The sequence below is a fragment of the Plecotus auritus genome, assembly GCF_963455305.1.
Source record: "Plecotus auritus genome assembly, chromosome: 1".
NCBI lineage: Eukaryota > Metazoa > Chordata > Mammalia > Chiroptera > Vespertilionidae > Plecotus > Plecotus auritus.
The window spans coordinates 72,649,320-72,666,380 of NC_137770.1; the positions used below are offsets into that span (position 1 = coordinate 72,649,320).

General features: G+C 51.7%; 1 protein-coding gene across 3 annotated transcripts; it reads right to left on the bottom strand.

The window, feature by feature from the left end:
* Nucleotides 1-3,551: 3,551 nt before the first annotated feature.
* On the bottom strand, nucleotides 3,552-15,962 carry SPINT1 (serine peptidase inhibitor, Kunitz type 1). Of its 3 annotated transcripts, none has more exons than XM_080675669.1 (11): nucleotides 15,728-15,962; nucleotides 14,943-15,482; nucleotides 7,726-7,853; nucleotides 7,383-7,521; nucleotides 7,077-7,295; nucleotides 6,922-6,948; nucleotides 6,458-6,583; nucleotides 6,291-6,341; nucleotides 5,129-5,299; nucleotides 4,880-4,927; nucleotides 3,552-4,448 (listed from the first exon to the last, which is right to left on the bottom strand). In XM_080675669.1, the coding sequence occupies exons 2-11, from the start codon at nucleotides 15,397-15,399 to the stop codon at nucleotides 4,231-4,233; spliced, it is 1,584 nt and encodes a 527-aa protein (XP_080531795.1). In that variant the 5' UTR covers nucleotides 15,400-15,482; nucleotides 15,728-15,962; the 3' UTR covers nucleotides 3,552-4,230. The 3 variants fall into 3 exon arrangements, with proteins under 3 accessions (XP_080531795.1, XP_080531796.1, XP_080531794.1); XM_080675670.1 differs by having other exon boundaries at nucleotides 7,125-7,295; nucleotides 15,654-15,734; XM_080675668.1 differs by having other exon boundaries at nucleotides 15,654-15,734.
* Nucleotides 15,963-17,061: the final 1,099 nt, after the last annotated feature.

Below are 17,061 nucleotides of genomic sequence, written 5' to 3' on the forward strand. Positions count from 1 at the left end.
AGAATCATTGATTGGCTGCCTCCTGCACATCCCCTACTGGGGGGAACTGAGCCTGCAACCCGGGCATGTGCCCTTGGCTGGAATCGAACCTGGGACCCTTTAGTCTGCAGGTCAACACTCTATCCACTGAGACAAACTGGCTAGGGCAGGATTTTTTTTAAATGAAGTTTCCTGACTCTTTAAATGTTGATAACTAAAGAAAGCACTGTTTGGGTCAAAGTGTGATTACAGGCTGCCAGATACAACCTTTCAGCTGGTCTTTACTGTACATCTACTATGTACTTCACATAGGTTACTGTCTTATTTACTGGGCATGGCTACCTCCCTCTCCCTGTGGTTTGACCTCTAGTGATATGGCCTGCTTACCTGCCCATTTCTTTTTCTTTTTTTTTTAAATTTATTTTTCAACTTTAAAAAAATGTTAATTTATTCATTTGAGAGAAAGAGAAAACTATCAATTGTTGTTCCACTTATTTATGCATTCATTGGTTGCTTCTTGTATGTGCCCTGACTGGGGATCAAACCTGCAACCTTGGCATATCGGAGAATGCTCTAACCAACTGAGCTACCCAGCCAGGACTTGTCTATTTCTTAAAGCTGAATTTAGATCACCCCATTCACCTGCTCAAATCCCCAAGTGCCCATCAGTGTGGCCTCTACCCACCAACCTCCCTGTCAGTGCTTGAGCCAAATTGAGCAGCTTACTGGTCTCCAAACAAATCGAGATCCATAATCTCCACTACCTAGCTTTGCTCGCTATGATTTTGTTATGCCTGGAACACCCACACACACCTGCTCATCTTATTTTTTAAAAATCTTTATTGTTGAAAGTATTACATATGTTCCCCCTACCCCCATTGACCCCTTCTAGCCTGCATTTTAACTTTTTTTTTTTTTTTTAGAGAGAGAGAAACATCAATCGCTTGCCTCCTGCATGTGCCTTGACCTGGGATCAAACCTGCAACCTGGGTATGAGCCCTGACTTGGAATCTAACCTGCCACCTTTTGGTTCATGGGACAATGTTCCAAGCAACAGAGCCACACCAGCCAGGGCCTGTGCATCTTACTCCATGAAGCCTCAACCTCTTTCTTTTTATTTATTTATTGAATTTATTGGGAGTGACATTGGTAATAGTTACATAGACTTCAGGTACACAATTCTACGATACATTATCTGTATATTATATTGTGTGTTTACCACCCCCAAGTCAACCTTCTTAATCTCTATGGCTTGACCAGCTCTGCTTTCTTCAGCAGCCATTGCTGGATACCTCATATCCACAAGCACAGGGGATGCTGAGATAGGTAAGGCCCCATCCCTGCCTTGAGGAGTCCTGCCCACATGAAGTCAGACATCTACTAAACGGCTGTGTGTCCTCCTCAGCAGAGCTGTGTAAGCCTGACAGAACGGAGGGAGGGCAGCAATGAATTCTGCCTGGGGAAAGAGGGGAAGGCTTTTTGAGCTGGAGGACAGGGTAAGCAGGAGTTTCCAGGGAAAAGAGGCATTTGAGGTAGAGGCAACTGCCTGTGCAAAGGAATGGAGGCATGAGATTCTGAGAAAGGAGTCATTTGGATGGGGATGGACAGAGGACAGCTGGGGAAGTCACAGAGATAAGGAGCAATTTGAAACCAAATTTTTGTGTTATAGTATCTCTTCTGCCTGTACTCCAGGAGAACAGGGGTGGCATCTCAATTTTCATTGCTTCATACCTGACCCCCCCTGCCGGGGACTGTATACTCTGCTCAAACCCTTGCAGCAAAGATCACAGCGCCCAATAGCGGTGAGAGCGCCCCCTAGTGGCCCTTGCGCGAACTCACCTCTTATCGCCGTGGCTGACCCAGGTGTGCCCCTTACTGGGATGGTGCTTTGCCTGGCATGGTCTCACTTCATCTCTACCCTTCCCTGAGTGGAGGATGTTCCCTTCGGCCCAACAAACATTTATTAAGCACTTACTCTGTTGATAACTGCTCTAAGAATTGGGACACAGAGTTTAAGGAGACATTAATCACCTCAGCCCTTGAAATGCTTTTAGAAAACCAAGGGATAATGGGAGTTGATTAATGCTGGGTGGACCAAAAGAGGAGCAAGTCCGTTTTGAGCCTTGAAGGATGGATGAGTGGCTGGCAAATTCGGAAGCAAAAATGCAGTGCCCCATGAGATGAGAAGAGCCAAAACAAGGTCAGGAGCCCAACCCTCTGCCATCTACTCCAACACGTATCGCACCACTAGTTACTACGGTCATGGAGTATGGGGAGACTCAGAGACGACTAAGACGCCATTTGTGTCTCAAGGAGCTAGACAAGTTATGGAAAGGAAAAGGGGGTGCTCTGTGCTCAGGGTCCTGTTAGCAGACGCAGGGGTGTGAAACCGGGAGTGTCACCCACTGAATGTGTGCAGGAGGATTTCAGGAATAACTTGAGTTTAGGCTGAAAGATGAGAAAGGGGGAGGTGGTCCAGGCTGAGTACAACAATAGGCACACAAAAAAAATAGAGATAGGAAAGCTACCCGTCCTGGGGTGCTAGGACTCTTTGCTTCTTGACCTGGGTGTTTACCTTCTGGGTGTGCGCAGCTATGGAAATTCAGAGCTGTGCACTTATGACATGCATATCACCTGGGTCACACTCCAGTTGTTTAAAATTAGCCTCCAACCTCTCACATTGCCATTTTATTCTTCTGTAGAGCACTTATCACAATCCAAGTCTCCCTTTTGTAAGACTAGACTCTGGAGCCAGTTAGGATTTAAATTCAGTCTCCCCGTACCAGCTAAGACTTTGAGAATTTTGCTGTCAGTTTCCTCATCTGTAAAATGGGAATTATAATACCTGTATAGTATTACAGGACTGTGTACTGAGACAGTAACTTGAGACATGTAAAGCATTTACATAGTGCTTTGTGTGTGCTTATCTTGACAAGACAGAATTCCTAATGATTGGCAGTACCTAGCACATAGGGGCTCAATAATTTGTTGAACAAAAGAATAAACGAATTAAAAGCATGCCTTGTTTTTTGCACCAAGATGTGGCTCAAAGGGAGAGAGGGTGTGGGTGCGACTGGAGTACAACTAAAGGCTCCTGGGTTGGAGTCCAGAGTCTGGGGAGCACTCTGCTCCTGTGAAGCCAAGGCTTCTGTGGGTGGGGAGGGGACAGTGGTGACCTGGGCCAGATGGGACCCCTATCCCTAGGCCCCACAAAAAGGGCAGTGAAGAACCAGGGCTCCAGTCTGCCTGCCCACCCTCCCTGTCTTCAACTACACACTGCAGTGAAGACTTGCCCCAGCTACGAAGCAGGCTTGCAGCCAGCATCAAACCAGGAGGAAATACTACACAGCAGCATTGCTGCTTCCCTGGGCCCCCTCCTCCCATGGCCCTCTCACCCCTCCCCTCTGGTGGTCAAACTTGGCACTTCTCTCCACCCTCAGGTGCTGGTGCAGTTTCGGGAAGGGTGGAAACCTGCTCAACAGGGTGGCCAAAGCCTGAACCGGTTGGACTGGGCGGTCACATCTCCCCCCAGCAGCCATGTCCCTCTCCTGGCCCACAGAGAGAGGCAGAAGCCCCACAGAACAAACCACTTTATTACACTGTGGGTGCACTGGGGCCTGTGGGAAGTAGGGGCGTGGAGGTGGTGTGGTGCCAGAGAGGCCTGGGGAGTGCAGGGAGCTTGGAGCAGCTCTGGCTCCATGTGCTAGGTCAGGCCAAGTTGGGACTCACTCATGGGGGAAGGGATAAGGCAGCAGAGGCCAGATAGCCACTTTCCACTCCTCTCATCCACCCCCAGGGCATTAAATAAACAAAAACAACTCTGTACAGCACAAAATTCATAGGAGGTCCTTACCCCCGCTCTGGACTGTGCAGAGTGGGAGGGGTAGCGCTGGAGGACAGGGTTGGGTCTCCAGCTTCTGACGCTGCCCAGTCCCCTTCCCAACACCACGGTGTGGAGCAGGCAGCTTTGAACAGGAAACAGGTCCCCAACTTCCTCTGAAATCCAAGGTAAGCAGGTCCATCTATGGGACTCCTGGCTCCAAGGCTTTCTTTCCTTTCAGACATGGAGCCTTCTCAGGAACAAGTGGTCTGAGCTTAGCTGAGACATCTCTGACAAGCCTCTGAGGCAGAGGCCTGAGAAACAGGCAGGAAGGGTCTGGTCCCAAAGTCTTTCCCAGCCCAGGCCTCCTTCTTGGCAAGGAGGAAGCCAGGTCAGGTGAGAGCTGGCGAGAGCCCATGAGAGCCCCAGGCTCAGAGGGGTCGGGTAGTGTGGTTATAGACCAGGTGCTCTGTGTCCTCTGTGGTGGAAACTGTGGAGCTGGCGGGGGTAGGAGGTTGGGGGTGGCGATGGCTGTGCCGGTATCTGTGGAAGCCCTTTCTCTGGTTCTTGAAGAAGCAGTACCCCAGGATGGCTACCACCACCACGATGCAGGCGGCCAGTAATACCGCAACGGCCACTTCCGCGGAGCCTAGGGCAAGACAGGCAGAATGAAGAGCTCCTGGGACCGGCTCAATTCTGATGCCCACCCCCCACTCTGTATCGAGAGGACCAAGTCAAATGGATGCCAGACGTGGAAGGACCTGCAGCACATGAGCAGCTGAATGGCTCTATTGGGAGCTCAGTGGGACAGATTCTGATGGGGCCCCAGGTCTCAGCTCCAAGTTGCTCTATTTGCAGAGAGCTTGGAGAAAGGCCTGGGACCGACAGCAAACATCTACACACTCTTGACTGTGCTTGCCTCCCCTACTATGGTAGGTACAACTATAGCTTGTGACACTCTGTCCCTCTAGCCAACCTCAGGATCCTTCTCAACACAGGTTTAGGCAGTCACAACCAATCGTGTGGAGTTGATTTTTGAGTTGATAGTACTCATTGGTAATAGGGCAGACCTGGACTTACCTATGTTGGGAATGGGGCTTTCCCGCCGCAGACCAAACACATCCTTCTCTACAACATGATGGGGGAGAGACAAGTCAATACTAAGGGCTGATACTCAGCTGATCCCCAGCACCTGTCTCCCCACCGCCATCCTCTCCCATCCCCATTTCAGGTGCTCTGAGGAGACCAGCCCAGGCTTTGGGACAGAGCACAGTGCTCTAGCTAAGCCTTTCCCCTCCCTATCTTCCATCCGCCCACTGCCCTGCTCACTGGAGATGCCACGACAGGACTCAAGACACTGCTGCTCCTCCTCAAAGTTGTTCTTGTTGCCATAACAACCGCCATAGGTAAAGCGGGCGCAGCGTTCGCTGAAGGGGTTGTAGTACCAGCGCGGGATGTTCTTCTTACAGAGGCCAGTGTCTGGCAGGTCCACGCAGTGCCCTGGGAGGTGAGGAGCAGGCAAAGGGGACTGAGCAAGCCCACGGGGCCTCCTGGTTGCCCTCTACCAGGCTCTACCTAGCTGCTGCCCGCCACCTCCCAATCCACATCCTACTGAGGAAGGCTGTGGCTCCGTGAGGGCGTCAGGGCCCCCAGAAACATCTGGCCCATTTGCAGTATTATCAGAAGCAAGAAAGACATATCATGAACTATAATCATAGGCACAGAAGTAAACTACCCTGACTCACATAATTATTTCTTTTTCAATCTTCTTTCAGCTTTTCTGATTGTGTCAAGGTCTTGATTTCCTCTCTAGTACTGATGGTCTACCTTTTAACAAAAGCGGCTGAGGGCCTAAGCCTTGGCAGACACCCATGTCCAGTTAAAATTTATTAATGTTGTCTTATTATACTTAAATAGTCAGATTCAAGCTTTGGTATGTAATAGTGAATTTCCACTTATGGTAGTGATGTAAAATTTCCTTTTTAATACATTAAATTAATAGAGTAATTGAATAATAAAAACATTAAGTAAATACTACCTCAGTGATCTGTGGGCATGGCTACATTTCTGAAGGTGTTAAGAGGCTGGCTATGGCCTGGCTGGTGTGGGTCAATGGTTTAGTGTCAACCTATGAACCAGGAGGTCACAGTTCAATTCCTGGTCAGGGCACACGCCCAGGTTGTGGGCTTGATCCCCGGTAGGGGTCATACAGGAGGCAGCTGATCAATGATTCTCTCTCATTATTGGTGTTTCTTTCTCTTCCTTTCCCTTCCTCTCTGAAATCAATAAAAACATTAAAAAAAAAAAAAAAAAAAAAAAAGGAGGCTGATTATGCTTGGGAAACAGCCAAAGAAGAGAGCTGGAAGCCCACCCTGGCTCTTCTGCCCACAGCCTGGCACACACAGCAGGCCCTTTCGCACGGTGATAGGATGAGTGAGATTGGCAGTGTCAGCATCTGCCCTCACCCGGAGGACGTTGGGGGGGGCCTCACCTTTGTCACTGGGGAAACGGAAGTTCTGAAGCTCCTCAAAGCCGCTGGTGTCTGCAAAAATGGAAGATCAGAGGCACAGCCCCAACAATGGTCTCCCAGGGATGCAGGGTAAATTGTCAGGACCTCCCACCCTGCTGCCCACCACTCCTCCACCTCCCAGGCCTTACATTCTTCACAGGTGGCCTCGTCAGAGGCGTCGGAGCAATCGGGCGTGCCATCACACTCCAAATAGCTGTCGATGCAGCAGCCATTGCTGCAGTGGAACTCGGAGGAGGGACAGGTGTCAGAGCACACTGAGTGGGGGAGGAATCGGGAGGGGGGTGAGGTCGTGCTCCAACAGAGGCCAGCAAGTACCAAGGGTCCATCATCTACCTGGCCCTCTCTGCCCCAACATAGAATCATGACACCTGCACTATTTCCCCACCTGTCCCCCATGAACCCTTCCTCACACAAACTGGGCAGATCCTGATAGGAGGATGCTAGGCTGCAAGGGGTGGGGTGCTTGTGCTCTGTCCACTTACTATGAGGGGAGGAATGGGTTGGGCAAAAGCAGCTTGGTCAAGGGCATGGACATGATATGGGCTGGAGATCTGGCAGGAGTGAGGGGAATAGGGAAAGGAGCAAAGCCTACCTGGATGGTGCCTTTCCTTGGAGGAACCTGGGAAAGAGAAAACAAAGAAGTGAGAGGAGACAGGGCCAGGCCCCAGCAGGGATGAGCTGTTGGGGGGCCTGGGAATGGGGGACTTTCATGCCCACCTCCCTGACTAGTGAAGAGAGACCACCTACCTTGAGGGAAAGTCACCTGCGCCCCAAAGCCTCCATGCAAAGGCCCACCTTGTACATCACGGCAGGCTAGCTTGCACTCTTCCTCCCGAAGGTAATTGTTCTTGTTGCCCAAGCAACCTCCATAAACGAAACTCTTGCAGATCTGTTCTTTGGGGTCATAGTACCAGCGGGGGAAGGAACCACGGCAGCGGCCCACCTTTTTGGTTACGAGGCAATATTCTGTGGGGAAGAAAGCTTGTGAGGGGGGCCGAGGGGCCAATCAACAGATGGGGGTGGCTCTAGATGTTGCCTACCCACCCCCCTCACCTTCTGTCTGCTTGGCGGAGAGAACGGTGACTGTGATGTTGGCCGTGCTCTCTGGCTGGTCTGAGCTGTCCAATGTCAGCTGGAACAGGTAGGTGCCTTCCTTGAGTCCCCATAGCTCCACCTGGTCCGGATCTTTCCTCTATACATAGGAGTGGCCATTAGGCTGGGACCCCTGATGCCCTTGGCTACTCCAGGCCCTCCCAGCACACAACCACCCAGGGAGAACAGAGGGACCTGCTATTAAATGTATCCTCAGCATTTATCCACCTTAGCCTATGGCCCCAGAAAGAAAGGGGGCCCTGGAGAGCTGAGGTGCAATCAGGGAGCCAGACCAATGTCTCACCTCTACCCTGACGTCCGGGTCACCCTGCAGTAGGTGCCAATCTGTGTTCTCCACACCCTTCAGCAGCAGGGGTTCCTGGGGCTGTACCTTCAAGTCTATGCCTGCCCAGATCTTGGGGATCCGGGACCCTGGGGGGAAGGTGAGGTAAGGTCAACTCTCACTGAACGGACCAGATCTCTCCTGGGGATGAGGAGCTATATGGGCCACACCTAGACCAACCTAGGACTCAGCAACCAGCATGGGGCACAGGTGGGAACTTACAACTAAACCATCTTCTTGCTCTCTATTTATATGTATTATGTCTTTGGTACATTAAAGACATTTTTTATGTTGTAAGACTTACTTTCTGAAGCAAATTACTGTACATCATGTGCCTGCCATCTGATCCCATTTAAGAAAAAAAATTTTTTTAGGGGAGGTTTAGTCCTATCTTCTACATTAAGTAGGTCTTGTGCTAACTGCTTAAGAAAGTTAAAGCGACCTAGCCGGCTTAGCTCAGTGGATAGAGTGTTGGCCTGTGGACTGAAAGGTCCTGGGTTCAATTCTGGTCAAGGGCACATGCCCGGGTTGCGGGCTCGATCCCCAGTAGGGGGTGTGCGGGAGGCAGCCAATCAATGATTCTCTTTCATCACTGATGTTTCTCTCTCTCTCTCCTTCTCCCTTCCTCTCTGAAATCAATGAAAATATATTTTTTTAAAAAAGTTAAAGCAACAATATTTTTGAGAAGCCAAATAAGTAAATGTGGAATTAACATCCATCACCCCCTCTGCTGATAGAGACCCTACACACAGAGTCCCCAGGCAGCAATGTGACAAGTCTTAGTGTCCCAGGGAGAGTGGCCACAGGAAGAGGGTGCCTCTGCCACCTCAGACAGACCCTGCCTCCAGTTATGAGAGGGCCCAAGGGAACCATGTCCTCCCTCAACCTGACAGTGCCTGCGTCTGAGGCTTCCCCTGGTCTCTGGTTAGGAGCTGGAGAGAGAAACAAAGCACAAAGCAGGATTCCTGCCTGTAGTGGGTTGAATGGTGGCCCCCCAAAGAGTCCATGTCTAACCTCCTGAACTCATGAATGTGAACTTATTTGGAAAAAGGGTCTTTGCAGAAGTAATCAAGTTAAGCATTTCCACGTGAGATCATCCTGGATTAGCCAATGACAAGTGTCTTTATAAAAGAGAGGATAGCCTGGCCGGTGTGGCTCAGTGGTTGAGCGTTGACCTATGAACCAGGAGGTCACAGATTGATTCCCAGTTGGGACACATGCTGGGTTGTGGGCTTGATCCCCAGTAAGGGGCATGCAGGAGGCAGCTGACCAATGATTTTCTCTCATCATTGGTGGTTCTATCTCTCTCTCCCTCTCCCTTCCTCTCTAAAAATCAATAAAAATGTATTTTTTTAAAAAACAGTTCCTGTTCCAGTATACCTTAAAAAAAAAAAAAAAAAAAAAAAGACAGGATAGAAGAATATAGAGTGAAGGAAGAAAGGGCTGTGTGAAGGCAGAGGCAGAGACCGCCAAAGCAGCCACAAGTCAAAGAAGCCCTGGAGCCACCAGAAACTTGAACAGGCAAAGATGGACCTTCTTCTAGGGTTGTCAGAGGGAGCATAGCCCTGCCAACACCTTAATTTTGAACTTCTGGCCTCCAGAACTGTGAGACAACCAATTTCTGTGATTTTAAGACACCCAGTTTGTAATACGTTGTTACAGCAGCCACAGGAAATTAGTACTGTCCTTGAAGGGCTGCAAGCCCAGTTAGGCAGATAAGACCCAACCACACGAAGCTATATGGGAGAAAAGACCCAACAAGATGAAGCCATATGAAGTATGTATACAGGACAAGGAAGTGGATGGACATTTAGAGAAGGGAGAGGCTCTGAAAGACTAGAAGAATAAGAAAAGTCTTTTTGGCCCTAGCTGGTTTGGCTCAGTGGATGGAGCGTCGGCCTGTGGACTAAGGGGGTCCCAGGTTCGATTCTAGTCAAGGGCACATGCCCGAGTTGCAGGCTCGATCCCCCGTGGAGGGCATGTGGGAGGCAGCTGATCAATGATTCTCTATTGTTGATGTTTCTCTCTCTCTCCTTCTCCATCCCTCTCTGAAATCAATAAAAATACATTAAAAAAAAAAAAAGAAAAGTCTTTTTGGAGAAGGGAGAAAGAATGTATTGATTCTTTTATTTTTGTTTCTATTTGTTTGGTTGTGGGGAAGAATGTGCTATGTTGTTGATGACAACAGAAAATATGAGGGGCTTACTTGGATAGTGTGGCTCAATGGTTGAGTGTGTCGACCTATGAGCCAGGAGGTCATGGGTTGCAGGCTCGATCCCCAGTAGAGGGCCTGCAGGAGGTACCAATCGATGATTCTCTCTCATCATTGATGTTTTTATCTCCCTCTCCCTTCCTCTCTCTGAAATCAATTAAAAACAAAACACAAAAACTGTTTTTTTTAAAAAGAAAACATGAGGGGCCAAAGCAAGGAGTTGGGGATTCGCAAGGCTGGTAGCGTGACATTAAGGAGACTGGCTGGCCTGGACAGACCTCAAAGGGCCCTGAATACTGGGCCAGGGCATGTGGACACAGGAGTGACATTTGAATGTTTAACAACTGGTGGTACAGGAAGGGGACACTGGCTGTGAGAGAGGGTGCAGAGTCCTAGTAGCCCTGGCGGCAGCAGACACTGACCTTCTAGATGCGTGATGGAGGCCCAGGAGAGCTAAGGCAGGGCCAAGGGCCAAGGGCCTGGGAGCAGGGACTCCTGTTTACCATCTGTCTGGAACTATTTCTATGGAACAAGGAGGCTGGCAAGTGGACCAGTACAGTGGGTCAGGGCAGATGCAATGAGAGTGGCCTAAATTAAGGGAGAGCTAAGGGAATGGAAAGGAGGATGTCAGCAACAGTGTTGGGCATATGCTTCGAACGCCTGTGTCTGACAGGTGCTGGGAAACGGGGAGGAAGGGGTAAGGCAGAAGGGAAATAAGATACAGAGGAAATGTGTGTATTCAGTCACAGAGAATTTAAATTTGAGGGAGGTAAGACCATGCAGAGGGGAGGGACACAGTGGGAGCTCCAGAGAGGCCAGGGTTGGAAACAAATCTGGAGTCATAATTATTAACAAAGCTTCCACTTGTTGGATGTGTACTCAGCACCACGCTGGGTACTTTACCTGCATCAGCTACAACACAAGTAGGCAAACGAGGCCTGCAAACCAAATCCAGCCCACCACCTAGCACATTTTCAAATGGTTGAAAAAAATCAAAAGAATAATATTTTGTGACGTGAAAAGTACATCAAACTTGTATCCAAACCAGCATCGCCTATTCGGTGACACATTGTGGATGGCTGCTTTCACCTTACAACAGCAGAGTTGAATATTGCAAGAGAGACTGTATGGTCCACAAAGCATAAAATATTTACTATTTGAAAGCTTATAGAAAGTTTACTCACCCCTGATCTACATCACCTACCTTCCTAAACAACCTGCTACAACTACATTCTTTTTTTTTTTTAATTTTTTTTTTTATTATTATTGATTTCAGAGAAGAAGGGAAAGGGAGAGAGAGGGAGAAACATCAATGATGAGAGAGAATCACTGATCGGCTGCCTCCTGCACACCCCTTCCTAGGGATTGAGCCCACAACTTGGGCATGTGCCCTGACCGGGAATCGAACCATGATCTGGTTCACAAGTCAACGTTCAACCGCTGAGCCATGCCAGCTGGGCTACAACTGCATTCTTATCCCTCCTTCCAGAGGAGAAAATTGGCACCAAAGAGGTTAAATGACTTGCCCAGGGTTGTTCAGTTTCTATATGGCAGAGCTGGGATTTGAACCCTGTTCTATCTGATTCCATAGCTCATTCTTTCTCCAAAATGCCACGTTGCAGGCCACTCACTTGCTTAGAGGTGTACTTTTGATTGCTTTTATAATTTTGGGATTTTTGTTTTTAGTTTAGGTAATATAGGTACATGACATAAAATTCCGAAGTACAAAAAGATAGTGAGAATTAAGTTCCCTCTTCTCCTAAACCCCCAGGTTCTTTACAGAGACATCTACTCTTGCTAGTTTGTGTGTGTGTGACTATCAACAGAGATGACATTGAACTCATTAAGCATGCAACATAGTTTTTTTTTAGTTGCACATACTCGTATAAATACACCATAATGTACAACTTATTTAACCAGTCCACCAGTCTCCTCTTTAGTTTTCCCTCCTTCCCTTCCTTCTTTTTTTAAAAAATATATTTCTTTATTGCTTTCAGAGAGGAAGGGAGAAGGAGAGAGAGATAGAAACATCAATGATGAAAGAGAATCATTGATCGGCTGCCTCCTGCACGCCTCCTACTGGGGATCAAGCCCGCAACCCAGGCATGTGCCCTGACCAGGAATCGAACCCGGGACCCTTCAGTCCGCAGGCTGACACTATCCACTGAGCCAAGCCGGCTAGGGCCTTCCCTTCCTTCTCTACTAACAACTAAGCCATGCTGCCTCGGGATTTATTATTACTATTATTAATATATCACCACAGTTTCCAATTATAGGATGTGTTGGCAGACACGGTGACCTTTCCCATTCTTGCTATTATAAACAATGCTACAGTGAACACCTGGCTGGTAAGTTGTGCTACACATGCATAATATAGCCACAGAAAGAATTCCTGGGAAATTGTGCTGTGGGTAATAAGCATTTACACTTTTTGTGGATATTGCCAAACTGCCCTCCACAGGGGATCTACAGAGGGCATGTCCAATGTAAGAGGGAGTTCGAAGGAAGAAGAGAAGGTAAAGAAATAAGAACAGCTGGCTGGAGTCTGAGTCACAGGGATACTTTAGAGGTGACCTCTGAGAGACAAAGCGAAGGGGGCAGTGACTGGGAGGAGCCCATGCCTCCCTCCTTGCATTTCTCATTCAGTAACCAGCTATCTAAAAGGGAAAGAAGACAGACTACTTGGCAGTCTACATAGCAGACAGACAGGCTAGCCCCACCAGCACCCAAGGTGGAAGTGGCAGGCAGAGTGATGTGTCAGACTTTGGGCCAAATCAGCCATGTCCACCCCCACACAGCTGGTTGTCTCCAAGCCCCAGTGCCCAGGAGCAAGGGACAGATGACCTGTCCTACCACTCCCTCCTTCCCACCCCCAAGAGAGCAAAGGGCCAGAGTGGTGATAAAGCCAGCCCTTCCTTCAGCTGCCTGCCCCAGGACATCTCCAGGCAAACACAGACTCCACCTCCTAAGCCACTCCTCCAAGGGAAAGGGGGGAGAAGGCAGGAGAGGAAGGAGTGAGGTACTCAGGAGGCCACAGGAATCTGGACTGGACTGGCCTGGCCACAGGGAAGGAAAGGGGAACAAACAAACCCATCCTGGGGAGGATTTCTCTACCTAATACAAGAATCAAAGGTTTAGAAGTCCTAAGCACCTGCCCATCTTGCCTGACAAAGTGGCTTTATCCGGCTCTTACCTCCAATCTCTCTTAACTGGACTCAGCTGAGAATGGGTTCCTTGACACCACACAGTTTTCCCCACTCCCCAAAGCACTGCAACACCCTGAAAATGGCCTGGAGCTCACACCCAGTCCAAGCCCTACCCAGCTCCCTCAGTGCCAAGGAAATTCCCATTCCATCCTGTCTTGTGCTAAACAGGCCAGTTTGGAGTGGGAAAGTTTCCAGATGAGGAAGGCTGGTTCCAAGACCATGTGGCCCGGTCCAGCTCAGCTTTCTGACCAGACTCCGGAGTTTCAGGCACTGGCCCTGGAGTGGGACTCCCAAGGTTGCCCCTGTCAGCGCAGGAAGGGCACCGGCAGCTCAGGTCAATTAGTCATCACCACCTACACTCTGCCACTTCCTTGTGGAACAGGCTCAGGTCCTGGCCCACAGATGGTGCCCCCTCCTGGAATCCCCATCCCAGAGACCCAGGAGAGCTCCTTGAAGGACAGGGAGAAGAGTAGGTCCTTAACCTGGAGAGAGACTAGTCTAGAAAAGGGCTGGAGAGGACAGTCTCTTCTCCACTTTCCAGAATTGAGGTCACCCCCAGACTCAGCCCTTGGGCTCGGGCTCTGTTACCCCCTGGGCTGTTTCTTTCAGAAGGTGGTCTTGTGTGAAAAACAGCACAGACGTTTGGAGGTCCTGCCTGGGGTTGAGTCCCAGGTCTACCATTTATGGGCAAATTATTTATCATGGGAGTCAGTTTCCTAATCTGAAAAGTGGGATGACTACTAATAGCCCCCTTTTCAGAGGTGGCTGTCATGAGGCCTCAGTAAGAGGGCGCAAGGTACAGCAATGAGAAAGCTGTAAAGTGCTAACAGAGGTTATCAGCTGTGACCCATCCCTGCCCTGGAGCCCCACCTGGCCAGAACAGCAGGTGGAGAGAATGAGGAGCGAAGGTCTCTGGAGGGGCCCTGATCTCAGCTAATTGCTCAGTCCCAGGAGTAAAGAAGAGGAGCCCTGGCCCCCTTTGCCCTTATCCCCAGAAGTAAACAAGGTGAGCAGAAGGCTTGGTACCAGATCCTAAGGCAGGGAGAGAGAGCCCTGCCTGGCACAGCGGGCACACACACCTGCCTGGACAGCTGACATCCCTGCCCTACCAGGTATACATACTGATGAACTGACTCACCCACAACCCTTCTCGCTCCCACCCCAGAGCTTCTGGCTGCTATGCCCCCTCCCCTTCCCTTTTTGGGTCAACCCGAGGCTAGACTTGTTCTTAGTGTCTGGGGTCAGCAGTTTCCCCCAGACCACCAAAGGCCAATAGGTGGGGGGCAGGGTGCAGAGATGCTAACCAACCCCGAGGCCATCAGTGGAGGAGGATTCTCTCCTCCATCAGACGCACTTGGTGCCTCAGAGCGTGCTGGGCCTGGGGATGCCTGGCCCAGGGGGTGCCCGCTAGTCATCAGGCGGCCTCCAGGCAGCTCACTCCCTGACTCAGCAGCATATCAGGGCCAGAAACCAAGAATCCCGAGGAGCTGCCTCCTCCATCCCATACACACAGCCCAGAGCGCCATCCCACTCAACACCCTCAATTCAGGCGCGAGTCCGGGCTTTGGGATGTCACCCCTTCTTCCTCACCAAGCCTGTCCTTTGTTTACTGTGTATACTGCCTACGTCTAAGGAGGAATTGGGGTAGAGTGGGGCTCTTCTCAGTAACCCCTCCCTGAAGCTCGCCTCTTCCAGGACTCCACAACCATCTCCTTTTCGGAGTCTCCCTAGATCCATCCATCGCCGCACCCCCGTCTTACCTCCAAAGCCCTGAGTCCGCAGCTCGCGGTAGGAGCGGTAAACCTCCCTCGTGAGGTAGTTGACGAAGCCCTCCTTGGGCGCGAACTTGCACACGAAGTTCTGCTCGTAGAGGCAGTTGACGAGGAAGCAGGCGGCGACGGCGTCCTCCCCGCCGGCGGGCTGCAGCTCCACCAGGGCCAGGTTGCAGCCGTGGGTGGTGCAGCAGGCGCGCACGCAGTCCCGGCCGCGGCGCACGGAGGGCGAGCCCAGGAAGGTGGCCCCGTTGCTGACCGAGGCGTCGGTGTCGAGCACGAAAGCGGGCACCCCGGGGGTAAAGCGGTCCAGGCAGGCGGCTCCGGCGGGCTGCGCGGGGGGCGTGGGCGGCGGCCCCGCGTAAGTGCCAGCGAGGCCGAGGGCACACAGGAGCCACAGGGCGGCCGCTGAGGTGCGGGCCTGGGAGCGAGGGCCGCCAGCCATCGTCTCCCCAGGGGCCGTCGCCCTCCTGCCCACGGGAGTCACCTTCACTGTGCCGGCCTCTGGGCTCCGAGGGCGCTCGCGACCTGAGAGAGAGAAGGAGACAGGTGGCGGCACTGGATCCGCCAGGAACCGGACCCGCCCGGGGAGCCTTCAAGGGAGGCGGTCCGGCCCGAGTAAGTGCTGGGGAGCTCGGAGCGCCCCGGACACCCGGCCGCCAACCCGCAGCTCGAAGGACGGCGAAGGAGGTCACGTACCCGGACACACGCACGAGCGTGGAACAAAGGGCCAAACATGCTCCGAGCCCGCTCCGTTTCCGGGCCCCGGTTACCTGCGCAGGTGAGTGGGGTGGGGCCGGGGCGGTAGAGGTTCCGGTCCCGACTTCCTGCGCGGCTCCGGTCGCCGCTTCCGCCCAGGTGCGGGGTTCGCCGGAGATCCGCCTTCTCCTCCTCCAAGTTTCTGGTGAAACTGAGTCAGCGCGCCGGGGCGGGGCGGACATTAACCCCAGCGCCGCCGCCCCAGCCCACGCCCCACGCGCCTCGGCCGGCGCTTCCCAGCCCCGCTTCCGGGGCACCTGTCCCGCGGCCCCGGGATCCCCGACCCTCCCCCGCAGCCTGGTCCCCGAGGGGCTGAGTCCGGAGGCGCCCGGCCCTCGACCGCGCCCCCGGAGGCTGCTCTACGCTGGCTCCACTGAGTCCAGCTCGCGGCCGGGCGGGGCGGGGGCGGGGGCGGGGTAGCTGCGCCCCAGAACAGCACCCCGAGCCACGGAGGTCCAGACGCGCCAGGACGCTCCAGTGAAGTCGGGCACCTTAGGGTCGGGCGCTCTGGGTGGGACGGCTGCCTCCCGCTTCCCTTTCGGGTCTGGGTCAGCATTCCCACCCGCAAGCTCAAGGCACTTGGATAGGGGATAGAGGTGGAGAAACGGGGAAAGCCCGATGCAAAGGACTTCGCCGTCGTCGTCAGCCCTCGGGAAATCATTTCCCTCTCCTGGCGGTGAGAGATCCCGGAAGCCGTGTGCCTGCACCCGCGTGACCACCCTTGCCAGTCCGGGAAGCCCTTCTTTCTGCCAGAGTGAGAAACAGATGATTTCCCGCCGCCTGGCTTCTCTGCTTGACTGCAGTGGTACCCTTTTGTTTGAGTTTGTTTACTTTGGAGTCTCTGTCAGAGCTGAGTCCCTGTTGGTGCTCACGGGTCAGCTGCTCCCTGCCTGGTGCGCAGATCCCTTCTCTATCACTCAGGGGATGCTCCTGGTCTAGAGTTGGCCACTCTCTTCCAGTGAAATGTCATCCTTGGAAGCTAGAAGTTCCAGCTCACCAAAGTAGTTGAGTTAATGACCTTCACAGAACCGTGGATTCCTTGAAGCCATGCTCATTGCTTTTCCTGAATGAAGAATTCCTCTTAAAGACCATTCTTTACTAAGCAAGATTAGTCCTATTAATTCTCTTCCAAAAAGAGACTCCACATCTTTTCATGATGACTTAACCCCCGACCCCTTCACAGGAAAATTTTTCCCAATTTGTTATCTAGAACAGCTTTACCTACTAGGTTTTGTAGCAAAACCTTTAGTCATTTTTCTGACTGAGCTCAACATCTCCCTGCTGCCCACATTATGGGTGGGAATCTAGGGTCTGTCTCCCTTTCTCTGGATTTTCTGAGTTTTACCAT

Coding starts and splice junctions, on each gene's coding strand:
- SPINT1 (XM_080675669.1), bottom strand. CDS start 15,399: ATGGCTGGCGGCCCTCGCTCCCAGGCCCGCACCTCAGCGGCCGCCCTG. Junction 6,949..7,076: donor GCAGGTGACTTTCCCTCAAG/GTAGGTGGTCTC, acceptor TCTCTTTCCCAG/GTTCCTCCAAGGAAAGGCAC. Junction 4,449..4,879: donor AAGCCCCATTCCCAACATAG/GTAAGTCCAGGT, acceptor GTCTTGCCCTAG/GCTCCGCGGAAGTGGCCGTT.